This window comes from Mercenaria mercenaria, chromosome 15, assembly GCF_021730395.1.
Source record: "Mercenaria mercenaria strain notata chromosome 15, MADL_Memer_1, whole genome shotgun sequence".
Classification (NCBI taxonomy): domain Eukaryota; kingdom Metazoa; phylum Mollusca; class Bivalvia; order Venerida; family Veneridae; genus Mercenaria; species Mercenaria mercenaria.
In genome coordinates, this window is record NC_069375.1 from 56840919 (window position 1) to 56854201 (window position 13283).

A 13283-nucleotide genomic window follows, 5' to 3' on the forward strand; every position below is an offset into this window, starting at 1 on the left:
CACTATCCGCATCGAAATAATCGAGCGCGCTGTCTCCTGTGACAGCTCTTGTATTTTAGGGTAGTCAAAACAATTTTCCTGAAGGATTAGGCACTTCTATTTTAGCCTTGAACAAATAAACCAAGTTCAGTTATTGGACTATCCCTTTTCACATGACAATAGTGCTTCAAAACGTTTTACGCGCTTGGTTTCAATTAGATTCTAAATAAGAGATTTAGGATGAGAGAGCTTTGCTTTATCACATTTTAGTTGCTTAAAATTTATCATAGAAGGCAATGGTTAAAACATTGTTCAGGTTTTTGAAGGAAAATATCAGAGCAAAATCTTATATAAAGCATTTTAAAAAATTCATTTAATTGCCTGAACTGAAATCAATCAAGAATTTTTCTAATTTCTGTAATGAAAATTCAGAATGACTACTTAAAAGTATTAAACAAAACAGACGTTCCACTAAAACAAAGTACCTTTGTAACAGCAGGTATAAAACAGAAAAACATAACAATTGTTTAAATAATATTGCTGAAATAAAGTTACAAGATAAACCAATGCAACATCCATTTTAGATCTTTATTGTATATTATTAAGAGACACAAGACATTCATACGTAAATAGAATGTTATAATTTTAGATTCATGTACTTTATACATGATGTTTGTACAGTGCCATATTCAGGCAATAGTAATACATGTAATACGTTTAAAAAAATAATACATTGTACATTAATAATGTTTGCATATAACATTTTTCGTTTAGTGACTAGATATTGACGGTAAGGCAAGTGAAATTAGAAGGCTAATATTGCATGAGATACCACAATTTGAATTATTAAAGTCACATTGGACATGGTAAGCCGCCATAAATGCTGATAACTTAACATATAACAGCAGCATACTATAATAGTGAATGTGTCTTTTTCCTGTTCCATTTTTCTCGTCTTGCAAGGCTCAAAATAAACTTGAGATGCGCTTTCAAAGATCCTTTCAGTATAAGTAATACAAAAATTATAGAAATGTCATTATGCTTCAGATACGAAGGGGTATTTCACCAGCAATTTGAGCCAGTGATGCGTTTATCTGATCTGAAACGCATGCTGTTGTCACTTATATGTTTTCCTTCAACAAAATTTCAGCCTAATTAGCTAGATTAAACACAGCAGATTCACTGTGACCTCTATGATACATTTTCCTGTAAATTGTCCAGTATTTTTCTTTTATTTCGGGTATTCTTAATGTGTATATAATAGGATCACATATAGTATTTACAATATATAAAGAAGACACTATTCTTACGGATAAATACGGATAAGAATCCTTAGAGATTAGAAACGGTATAAGCAGCCATACAATAGGCAGTAGACATATGAAATAGGTTAAAAGTACGAACAGAAATGTGACAGCTGCTTTTTTAATGCTTGTTCTCCGTCTGAATGAATATTTGTTCGCGAAGTTTCTGATTGAGCAAATTATTACGATATACAGGATAATAAATACAACAAAAAATAAAACACAAAGAGCGAAAAACAGAACGCTTGCCCCGATAAGTACTGCTAACGGGTCTACTCTTTGGTTAAGCATAAACGCTAGAAGACAGAATGATATTAATATAAAAGCTGCAGGTGTTACAAACCACAGACATATTATAATGATATTACCACGCCTTTTTGACATTAGAAATTTGTATCGCAAAGGCTTCCGTATTTTTATAAGTATATCAACTGAAATAGCCAGCATTGTTCCGAGTCCAGCATACTGTGCCATTAAGTATAAACTAAGAAACGTCTTGCTAAGAAAGGATGGAGCAGTTTGAATTATAAAGGGCTTCAAACCAATTGGAAAATGATAAAACAGCGATGCAAACAGCAACAAAGCTATCAGGAGGTCTGATATTGCAAGGCTCAAGACAAATTTGAGATGCGTTTTCAAAGATCCTTTCAGTAATAGTAATACAAAAATCATAAAAATGTTTAATATAACTCCACTTAGTGAAAACACAATATCTATTATGTTGAAATAATAGGATACTTCGTAGATGTAGTCATTGTAATCACTGTCATTAAAGTAACTTTTATTATTTTCGCTACTGGAAATCAACTCCGAAATATTCGTCATTCTTCAACGATATTCTCCGCTTCATAGGGCAAAAAGCTATCGGAAGAACCTCACTAAAACTGTTTTGAGATAGGTAGTCGGAGGCGTTTAGTGTAATTCCGTTTCTACTATTAGTATTCTTGTTAATGTTTCACGACAATGCTTTACAAGCTTAACAAGTCGAGGCAACTTTCCAGAACGATGTTTGAAGAAATGAGATGTACATTTCACTAACACTTCACGTCAGTTAGCAAACGGTTAACATTTACTTAATACAAACTTCCTAAAATGCTACTTTGTATCCGCATATCTTAGCTATATTCTCTGCATTTGGCGAGATTTCTGTAAAAGAAAATAATAATATTTTGTCTGCCATTTTACATTATACATCTTGTAATTTGTCACCTAAACATGTTTAATAATCAGCACAGTGGAACCTTCTCAGAACAACGTCGCGTTAAATGATTCTAAAAGAGGTGCTATAAATGTTTTTCACACAGCTGGTGACTTAGAAGAGGTTAATTGCTTTCCATTAGGTAAAGAAATTGTACATTGAGAAACAAAAAGTCCTGGCATTTTATCTACAGAAGTAAAAGATTCCAACAAAGATTCCAGCAAACAAATAATCTTATTTCAAAAACATAAATATAATGTGTTTTTGCCGTCTGCAAACGTTTAATAAGGAATAACCCTTCTTGATTTTAATATTAAAAATCTCATGTAAAGGTTTATTTCAAAATCCAGCTAATATCCTAGAAATTCAGCAGTATTGTTGTATTTAGCTGTTGGCATAGTTTTGTTAAGTTCAGATAAACACTTACTTGTATTTAAAAAACTACTTACGATTTACAAGGCTTAAACTTCTTCGTTTTAGAGCATTTTAATTTATCATAATGATAAGCAAGTATACTGTGCACAAAATAATAATGTAATGTTAACAAAATTTAAATACTTTTTTTCTTTGACTTGATTACAACATCTTCTTTACATTTTGATTTATTAAAATAATTAAGAAGAAACAAAGTGGTTTTTAAATCTACTTACAATTGTTTGTACAACTGTGATTCATAACCAGTCAAACGTTAGTAGTATTCCACAGTCTCTACAACAGCTACTGATTTGCTCTGCTGGTGGCGATTCATTTATATGTTTGATAATTATTAAACGTTTAGTGACATTCGCAATAAATTGCATCAAATGGAAATGATATGGCACTTAATGCGAAAATTATTTGACTTTTACCGAAGATACTCAATAAATGTTCTAACGCAACAATTGTCATTATGCAAATCTCTAATAAAAAAAGGCGCTAAACGTATATAAAATATATTGATTATAACAGATTGGGATCCTGAAGAAATCAAAGTATTTCATCACATGATTTTGTTTTCATTTAGAACGCCTAACACTCATCTTAAAATAAGAGATCACAAAATAGTCATTGGTACATGACAGTAGAATTTACTAACGAGTGTAAAACGCTTGAATAAGAGAGGACATGTCAACTAAACCAAAATAAATGCAGACGATGGAATTCGATGAAATCTATTACTTTGCTGATAGGAAATGTGAGAATATCATTTTCCATCATATTTTAAATCTGAGTTTTGACAAACTTCTTTGTTATAAAAGGTATACATTATTTTGATACTAAAACCATGTTTGTGTCTTTATTGCCATTTATCTATAAATAACTGCAAATTCTAAATAAAATCTGGAAAGTAGATCCCTCGGAAGCACCGAGAACAAGGCAAACAGTGAAAATTGCAGACTCGGTTTGATTGAGTCTGTTCATGAGCAGTAATTAAAATGCAACACTGCCCACGCCCTCTAGCACCGGCTTAAGCAGTATTCAATCTTCAAATCCAAATGAGTTGAAATCGATGATCCCGAAGGACCAGAAAATATAACAACACTGAGATGAAGTCGGGGCGACTTTTTACGGCCGCCTAACAGCACTTAACACCCGCTTATGTCATTGGTAAGTACAAAACATTTGACATTACTGTTCAGCCTATGAGTTTTGTAAAGTGTCTAATTTCACACATTTTATCAAATGTCAGACATTTTCAGTAACTTGGTAATGAGAAGTAATTTACATATGTTTATAATATTCGTTTCTTACGGAAGTATGGATGGGACATCGGATTTTTTTTAAAATTATGTCGTGGCCACGAGATATAACTAAGAAAATAAACGAAAAACAAAAATTGTTATAATTGTTAAGAAACAAATACAATTTCTTAATTCGTGGTCATGAAATATAACTAACAATTCAGTCTATCTCGGTAGCATAACCAATGTGGGTAAAGGGAGGTAATAATGATTTAATAAAATTGCATTTGCATTTATAATGAATTTTTGCAAAATATATACTTGTAAATGCAAATTTTGATAATGTAATACAATAGTGTTTACAAATTTACATTATTCCTTCTGCAAAATATGTGTATTACATTTGAAGTTATGCTGAAATAATCTTGCTTGGGCAACCAGGATAGCAAAATCCAATGTTTAAAAGATATCAGGTGAAAGTCTTACGTGTATTAAGAACACAGTGAATACAAGTATGTATTTTAAATGATCAGTTGTTTCAGTTTTGAACGAACTCACCTGTTGGGGCCAAAATCTAATTAACCGTTCTTGCCTGGATAAAATGTTGTTCGAAGTTTTGACTAGAATTTTGAGCGATGCTTACTTTGGACATAACTAAAAAAGTGCCAATGTTATTAAGACTCTATGCATGCTGAATTAAAGAAATAGAGTAATATACATTTTGTAGTGTAATTACTCTTTAATATTTCGTAATCGCATATAAGGGTCCAGTGTCAAGAAGATGACTTAAATAGAAAAAGTGGAAAACCACAGGTCGTCCAACATGACATAAACGGTAATGTTGTAGGTCCTGTTCGTGGACGGTAGCGGAAGTGCAAACGTCCACGTCCTCTAGCCCCGGTTGAGCAGAACTCAACATTTACGCATGTTAAATGTTAATAATAGATTCCTACATAATTCCGAGAACAGTCTTGCTCAGTGTTTGCCCCATTATTTGCAAATTGCTTTTGATAATATGATGTTTTTCAGGTTTCGACCTCACATCATGTTATTAATGGTAACCCATTACAGTCATTTAAACATTTTTGTCCACCATCAGAGCGACCTGTATATTTCAGACACTTAGATAGCAAAATATAGAGCACTACGAAATAAAACTACTATGTTTCAATGTATGTATTCAAACATCTTCAACAGGGAAGAAGATATAATAAGTCTCGTTATAAATCACTCTTTATTGATTTTATGGCCATCTGGCCTTTACTCATTAATACAGCAATGTGATATCCATTTTACAATACCTGTTTTGTCTTAATGATGTGCCGTCATTTCCCGTATAAGTCAGTCAATTTATGTGTTATATTTAAAATTACAGTATTGTAAAATGTTTGTTACATAGCTGTATTAATGAATCTGTATATTGTGAAAAAGGGTCAGGTGGCCAAAAATTCAATAATAGAGTGTTTTTTGATAATTGAGCCGCGCCATGAGAAAACCAACATAGTGGGTTTGCGACCAGCATGGATCCAGACCAGCCTGCGCATCCGCGCAATCTGGTCAGGATCCATGCTGTTCGCTAACAGTTTCTCTAATTCCAATAGGCTTTGAAAGCGAACAGCATGGAGCCTGACCAGACTGCGCGGATGCGCAGGCTGGTCTGGATCCATGCTGGTCGCAAAGCCACTATGTTGGTTTTCTCATGGCACGGCTCAATTATGTATTATTACGTTTCAGTCGGTAACGTTTCTTGATGTCACATGTTTCATTCAACATACTGCGTACACTTTAAGCTAGTTTTTCCACAGCATATTCACTTCGCTTTTAACAGCACATTTTTTGTTGAAGTGTCCGATACTTTGCTAAAATTTCGTTTAGTCTAAACATGTATATAATGAGATCCACAATACTTCAACTATCATACACGATATAATAATAATAATAATAATAATAATAACTTTATTTTAAGAAGGTGACATATTAAGAGTACATAGTATACATACAACTTATTTCCAATATGGCCTTCTACATAAATGTTAAAACACAGTATCTACAACAATAATAGTATCAGTAGCACAATTTTAACGACAAACACACTTTAAAAACAAACTCGATTTGAAATGATTTTACCAGGAGAATAAATCAGTGTAATTCATTTTGCATACATGTACATGTCATATGTATGTAAATTAAATGTAAAACATAAATAATTATGATTCAAAGTTGCTAGAGTATGTGGGGTACGGCGCAATTTTACCCTTTTTATCACACTTTCACTGCGAAGTAAAGAGGTTTCGTATACACATTGCATGGCACTCTTGCATGAGAATGTTTCCATTTTCTGTTTATATTACAGGTAAAACGTGTTTAAATAATTAGAAGGCAAGACCTAGGAATTTGTATTATAGTGCAAGTGATATATAACTTCTAGCTTTGACATAAAATGGAAAAAAGAAAATTTGTTTTGCACACAAGGTAGCCTTTGCGTGCGTTTGCATTAGCTTTATAATGTACGCGGTTGCTTTTGTTAACGAAACAGGTAGGTTGCAGCTTAGTATGAGAGGGAACGTTAGTCCAACACCCGAAGTTGAACGTAACAGACTGACATGGGCAAACGTGAAGTTAAAGCTAGCGTACGCAAAGCTTCTGTGTCCGTAGTCTCAAACTTTTGCGAGCGTTCATGAAAGAGACCGCATCATCAGTTTTGATTTGAACTTTTCACGACAAATTTCTATAATACAACCTTTCAGTTGCACTATTAGATAAAAGAAAATGTAGTACTACACCTATCTTGTCATTATGATGAATTTATTTCGTACTATATATTAACATTACCGTTATAATTGAATAACATTAAATTTTCTAAAAATGTAATGTTTCGGGTTTGAAACTAACTTTATTTGTTAAAACTAAGAAACACATTAGCTTACGGAAGTATTGTTGACAGCTTTGGTGTGATTATCTTTAATCCGAGATTTTTAGGGGTACAAAATACCCAAATACTGTAAATATGATTCCAAAGTTCTAAGTATCAATAAACGTGCAGTGGGGTTTTACTGCATACAAAATTAAATGAATGCAAAGTTGTAGATAACATATTTTGAAAGCTTCTAAAGATGTGCTATATCATACACTTTGTTATCATCAAAACTTCGATAACGCGTAGATGACTCAATCTACACATACAATGACTACCTTATACTAACTTCACTTCTTCAGTAAGAATGAACAATGACTCATATAATGATAAAGGTAATATTATCTACAACGATGTGCTACATTATACACTATGTTATCATCAATGTGGGTGTCGACGGGGACCGTTTTAACACCCATTTTGGGTACCGCTGAGCAACACTTTTCGCCGCGAGTATAAACAAATGTTAATATAGAAGTTTTTCATAAAAATCATGCGGAGTCTAAAAATTGTCATGCATTTGAGTAGTCATTCAATGTCAAATTCATAAAACGAAACAAAAAAACGTAGAAATTCCACAAAAACCTTTGCATCAGGCCAATAGGACCATTTAAAAATGATCAATGTTCTTTTATGTATATTTGACTATATCCAATCATGCTATTTAGAAGTACAGATAAAACAAGCATAGATTGGTCATTTCTATATATAATTCCTGACACAAGCCATTCCTTTGTCTTTGATCCTAACGCAGATTCAGGCCCAGTGCAGAGACCTGTAAATACCATACTATTAACGGTATATAAGACCAACGTTTCAGCCTACTGCACCACGGTGGAACCTTCATAATACACAGATTAATCAAGTTATTTATAGGAAACAATTTTCTGTTTTAGTAACACTGAACTTGAGAGTGACGCACAAAATTAATATATTCCCAACTTCTGCCTTTGATAAAAGCTACCTAAACAGAAAGTTTGCTGACAACAGATGTACCCAAGCGTAGATTTTTATAGATATTTATGTGTTTTTAGTAACAAAGACCTCCAATACAACACAGAACCAGTTTCATATAAGCTTACTGTAAGTCAGGTTTAATAGCAGTAAATACATCCTTATTAAAGTTATAAACCGGAAACCACCTTTTTACTGATCACAGTGAAAGAAAATCTATTTTAGTAACAAGGACCTTGACCATGACCAAATGACATCAAAATAATTATTAACACAAAAAAGGTTCAGCCCTAAACCACGACCCATCCGTTCCACAGCGCAAAAGGTAACTTTGGCCAGACGCTCTGTGCCATGGTAGAATTTTCAAAGTATGCAGGTTTATTAAACTATACTGTCATTCAGCTTGATCCTACTGACCTCATGTAAATCACAACCTTGGTTGTTTTATAATCTACTTATAAGCCAGTTTGAATGTCAGTACATCAATGCTAATTAAAATTATTGAGCGGAACTGTTTATATCTTTAGCAATTGTGACATTGAATTTAACCCTTGTGACTCTATCTGAAATCTAAAACTCTATCTACTTGCAAATTATATACAAAGTTTCATTGCAATAGGTCCTTTCTAACTCAAGGTGTTGAGCGGAAAGCAAAAGTTGATGCCATCCGACCGCCCACAAATCGAAATTTACAAGTTTAATGAGAAGCTTTATTTTTTGAAAACCTGAATACAAAAATCCCTGACACCATAGTGTTAAAAAGGACAAAACAAAAGCTGATATATTGGTAGAGTAGCATTCATCCTTAATGCCATTTTCAAATCTCCATAGCACAGACTAACCCTTAATAAATCACCAATTTTCCACTAAACAATATTTTCATATCATTTTGTTTACCATATATGGTTAGATATTTTACTCTAAAAAGCAGTATTTAAAGATATCATAGACATAATCCCTACAATCCCTGTACAAATATATATGATGATCTAGATGTTGCTCCAACCTAATTGTGACGATAAACATGTTTACAAAAATAAATTTGACATGAAAACTTATATCCCCTATCATGTGTACCCTTTTTTAACCTTTAATGACTAAACATAACGTTGTGGTAAACATATAAGATGATATCTCTAATCGAGTTGAGAGCTACTGAATATTTGTCTGAAAGGCCACAATTTAGATTCCATGTACAGTTTCTACTGTAAAATTCTGTTAAAAGCTGTTGCGTTTTGCCTTTTAAGCCGTCCAGTATGTGTAAGTATAACTTAACTTGTATAGAAATGAGTCAGGCAGTTTTCAAAGATCATTCATGTAAGGCTTACCAAGTTGAACTCTGAATTGTCCAAAATATAACTTATGAGTCATTCTAGAATGAATATTTCACTTTCTTCCTACCGCTTTAAAGTTCAACTTAAACATAAAACGCAAGCACCATCTCAATGTTAAATATTTATATTTTCAAAACTTGCTAACTATGACAACACAATTAGGCCAAGCCACACAAAGACCCAGCTACACAATTAGGTATGAAGGCTTTAGTATTGCTACGTTTCGCTTCCCTAAGCATTGTCAAATATTTGCCCGAATTTGGGGAAATTTAAGTTTTACAGCTTCCACAATGTTTAGCTACGCATTTCCCTTTTTTTTGGTATGCGAGAGGCCGGTTAACAAAAAAATATAGCTCTAAGTTAATTTTTTCATGTATATTTTTTTAATTGAGTTTTTTCTTCTTAAACGTTATATGTGATATCCGGACGCTTACTAGCTTTCGTCCCTTTTTTTTTCTTAACGTTAACTTTCATGCTCATCATCAAAAGAAACTAAATTATAAATTCATTTTTTGCGTCATTTTGACTTGTCGCTTGTCCCACACTGGGTTCAAATATCGCCTGGGACGTTTAATTTCATGTGGAGACGCCATCTTAAGGAAGTTTCTATCGTTGTTTCTACCAACGTGCCCGCCCATGATAAAATACTACACAAACTGGTACCTGGGGTCTTCCTTCACCATCAAAACCTGCAAGATAGCCTATGACCTATGCTTGTGTCAGTGTGACGATGAAACCAACAAAACATGTTATAATTATTATTTGATAACAAAATATATTAAAGACATAAATTTTAGTCCTCTCAGACTTGAAATGAAACATCCATAGCCACACAGGAATGACGAAGTTGTTAATTTAAGCTTTATCAGAGGGTTGATAAGAAGATAAATAGGATTTTGAAATTTGATATTTGAATTGAATTAATTTTGCATTTATGCATGTTTTCTTTCGTTTTCTATTAAACTTTATCTTTAAATGTGTCTTGGGTACATGTATGTTCTCTCTGTATTTTCAAAGATAATATATGTATAAGTTCGAAAAGTGCACTGAACTGCCATACTATGATATACACGTACAGTTCGCTGGAGTAGGATGCTGTGTTATGTATAGAAATACTAACAATAAATGAAGAAGTGCCATTCGATCACCATCTGACTTTAACTGATCATTTATAAAACTTTAATACGAAATATCTGTAAGTTTTAGTTATCAAATTCATTAATTATACTTTTAAAAATCCTGATCTAAAATGTAAACAATATCTCTGTGGCTATTTTTGGGTTATTTCAAGGAATATGAATCGACAACATTATGTAATAAGGTAATGAGTGTGGAAGTGACTATGTGCCAGCTTAGAGATATGTAGTAATGTCTGCTGACGAATTACTACCACCTACGTCAGCCTTGCAAATTTGTAAGTTTGACTTCATAACTCTTGCGTACTACTTTTTAACTCTTACTTATGCTTCTTAGTAACTCCTACTTAGAATCTAGTAACACTTACGAAGGACTTAATAACTCTTATAGTTGACGGCTTTCTGCAAAATGGTTGTTTTAGAAACCCAATGTTTCTATACAAAGACAAGTGATACAGCTTACAGTAAAAATTCGAATTTTATCTATGAAAGCAACACTTATAATTTTCCACCATTATGAAAGAAAATAAAATAATTTGTGTCAGCCCTCATTTTTCCTGATAAGATTAAGTGTAAGTGTTCGGTTGTTGGTAGTTATATATAATGCAAAATTTAGTATTGAACCATCAGAACAACTGATGAATGAAATATACAAAACCAAAATTTAAAATTTAAATTTTCATAAAAGTGATCTAAAAATGTTTATCGCAAGATGGATTATCATCTTTACAATGTTGGGAGTTGCCATATGTCAAGAGGCGGATGGGACGTATTTGCAGACATTACTTAAGGGTCTTGCAAATTCTAACAACGTGCAGCAAGCCGGTTTATCTAGTGAAGCTCTTTTTTCACTTGTTGGCTCCGTCTTACAAGGTAACCTAGAAAAAATTATAAATGGTGTGGTGGATACATTGACCATGACACTAGATGAGGCGGCCAAAAACTACACCAATACCCTGTGCTTGAATCATACAGAATTGTTCGTCAAGGCACTGGCTCGTCGAGAAATCTGGGCGCTTAGAAGTAAGCATTTAACCTAATTATACTGTTACTGGCCATTTTATCATTTTAATTATTTGTCATATCCGATGTCATCATTATCAAAATGTATAAACAAACAAGAGACCTGATGAAAACTTCAACAGCCTTAATGTGTTTTTAATAAAATCTGCGCTTAAATAGTTATAATATTCCTAGATGCAGCAGTAGTAATTCTTACCCAAACATAAATGTTTGAAAATAAGCATAATATTTTTCTCTTTTCAATTTCAATGTCGTTTAAAACAAACATGATGTCAAGCTTAAGATGCTTCATACATAAACCTGTAGATTTAAGGACATTTAAATTGTCTCTTGGTAGATTTATATTTTGTTGAGTCAAACGTTACGAATACAAAAAGGGTATATTGGGCATTGTTTTGTCAATGGAATAGAAAAAGCCAGAGAGGACGCAATGTCCAGTGGTAACACTGTCTTACTATGAAACCATGGATTGAGTTCACACCTCCTCTGCTCCAACTAAACTTACTAACATCAGATACGGATGCCTTTCCCATCGTTTCTGAAACTAGAGTGCCTTATGTGTCTTTTCTCTATTCTCAACCAGAAATTATTAACAGTCTTCTTTGCGTGTTGCCCATACGGATTTTTGGTGGCGACTATAAGTACGTTTACAGACAAAGAAACTAGTAGAAGCTAAAACACGATCCGTTGAAAGTAATGGATGGAAGGAAAATTGTTAAAATGAATGATACAGCAATTCTTTGAATAATGCAACATTGCAGACAGAAATAAATGACAAATTGGTTCAGCAGCACTGTGTCATTCTTTACTGTTAACCTACCAATTATTATAATAAAGTCGAGTAAGATAATCCCTGTGGTAGCCGAGACAAAATGTGTTCAAAAGTCACTATAAAAGCTTTTAATTATAGTCTTATTGAAATTCTGCTGCAGATATAATAATGATTTCAACATCAGTAGAGATCAAACGTATTATGTTCACAGGCATTTCAGGTTTGACAGCATCTGTGTCCAGCTAGAACGTTTCTTTAAGTAAAATTAAAAGCTAATTAATTATTTCACTTCTTTCCGTTTGTATTTAATTCATACAGCTTCAATTCAGGCTTCAATTTTCTACGAGCTGCGAAAAGCTTGCACTTTTCATGCTTTCTACTGACAAACAGTAAAATGTAAGTCCTACTAATGTCTTTAAACTCTTAATACGTTTCAGCGCCAATACCTGAAACATTTACTAGAAAGTGTATAATTATTCTTTCGACAAATTCAGTGGTTGACTCTATGGGAAAACCTGGAACGGATCTGATGGACTTTAGTTTGAACTGGGCGGGAAATTTTGACGAATGCGTTGCTATACAAGCTGAAAGTTACACAGATCCAGTTGCAAAAGAAGGGTTAGAACATCCTTATACCGGAAAATACTGCACCGCAACAGTTCAATTGACCGATGCGGTGCGTATATGTCAAATATATATTATATATCCATATGTAGTCTCGCAAATCGATATTATGACCTATACATAGTTAAACATGTGTATAAGATTTCATTGACATTTAAATGTGTATTTGTTCGTTTTTCAGTTTGTGTTCAAGAGTAATTTTTAAAACTTACAAGTTCAAAAAAAAAGTAGAGATAAACTTCTCAACAGAAAACTGAAAAAAATAACTACAAGTCTTTTGTACTTCTTGTATCAAGTTGTTTAAAGGTATATACATGTTTGGGACAGATTTCATGTGATGAGATGCCTTTGTGCCTTCTAAAAATTGATATTTTTAGTGATGAA

The 13283-nt window shown here is 33.0% G+C and overlaps 1 protein-coding gene across 1 annotated transcript; it reads right to left on the bottom strand.

Moving 5' to 3' along the window:
* Positions 1 to 571: 571 nt before the first annotated feature.
* Positions 572 to 3267, bottom strand: LOC123555529 (melanocortin receptor 5-like). Its single transcript, XM_045346138.2, has 2 exons — positions 3132 to 3267; positions 572 to 2429 (listed from the first exon to the last, which is right to left on the bottom strand). The coding sequence occupies exon 2, from the start codon at positions 2106 to 2108 to the stop codon at positions 1131 to 1133; it is 978 nt and encodes a 325-aa protein (XP_045202073.2). The 5' UTR covers positions 2109 to 2429; positions 3132 to 3267; the 3' UTR covers positions 572 to 1130.
* Between the last annotated feature and the right edge of the window lie 10016 nt (positions 3268 to 13283).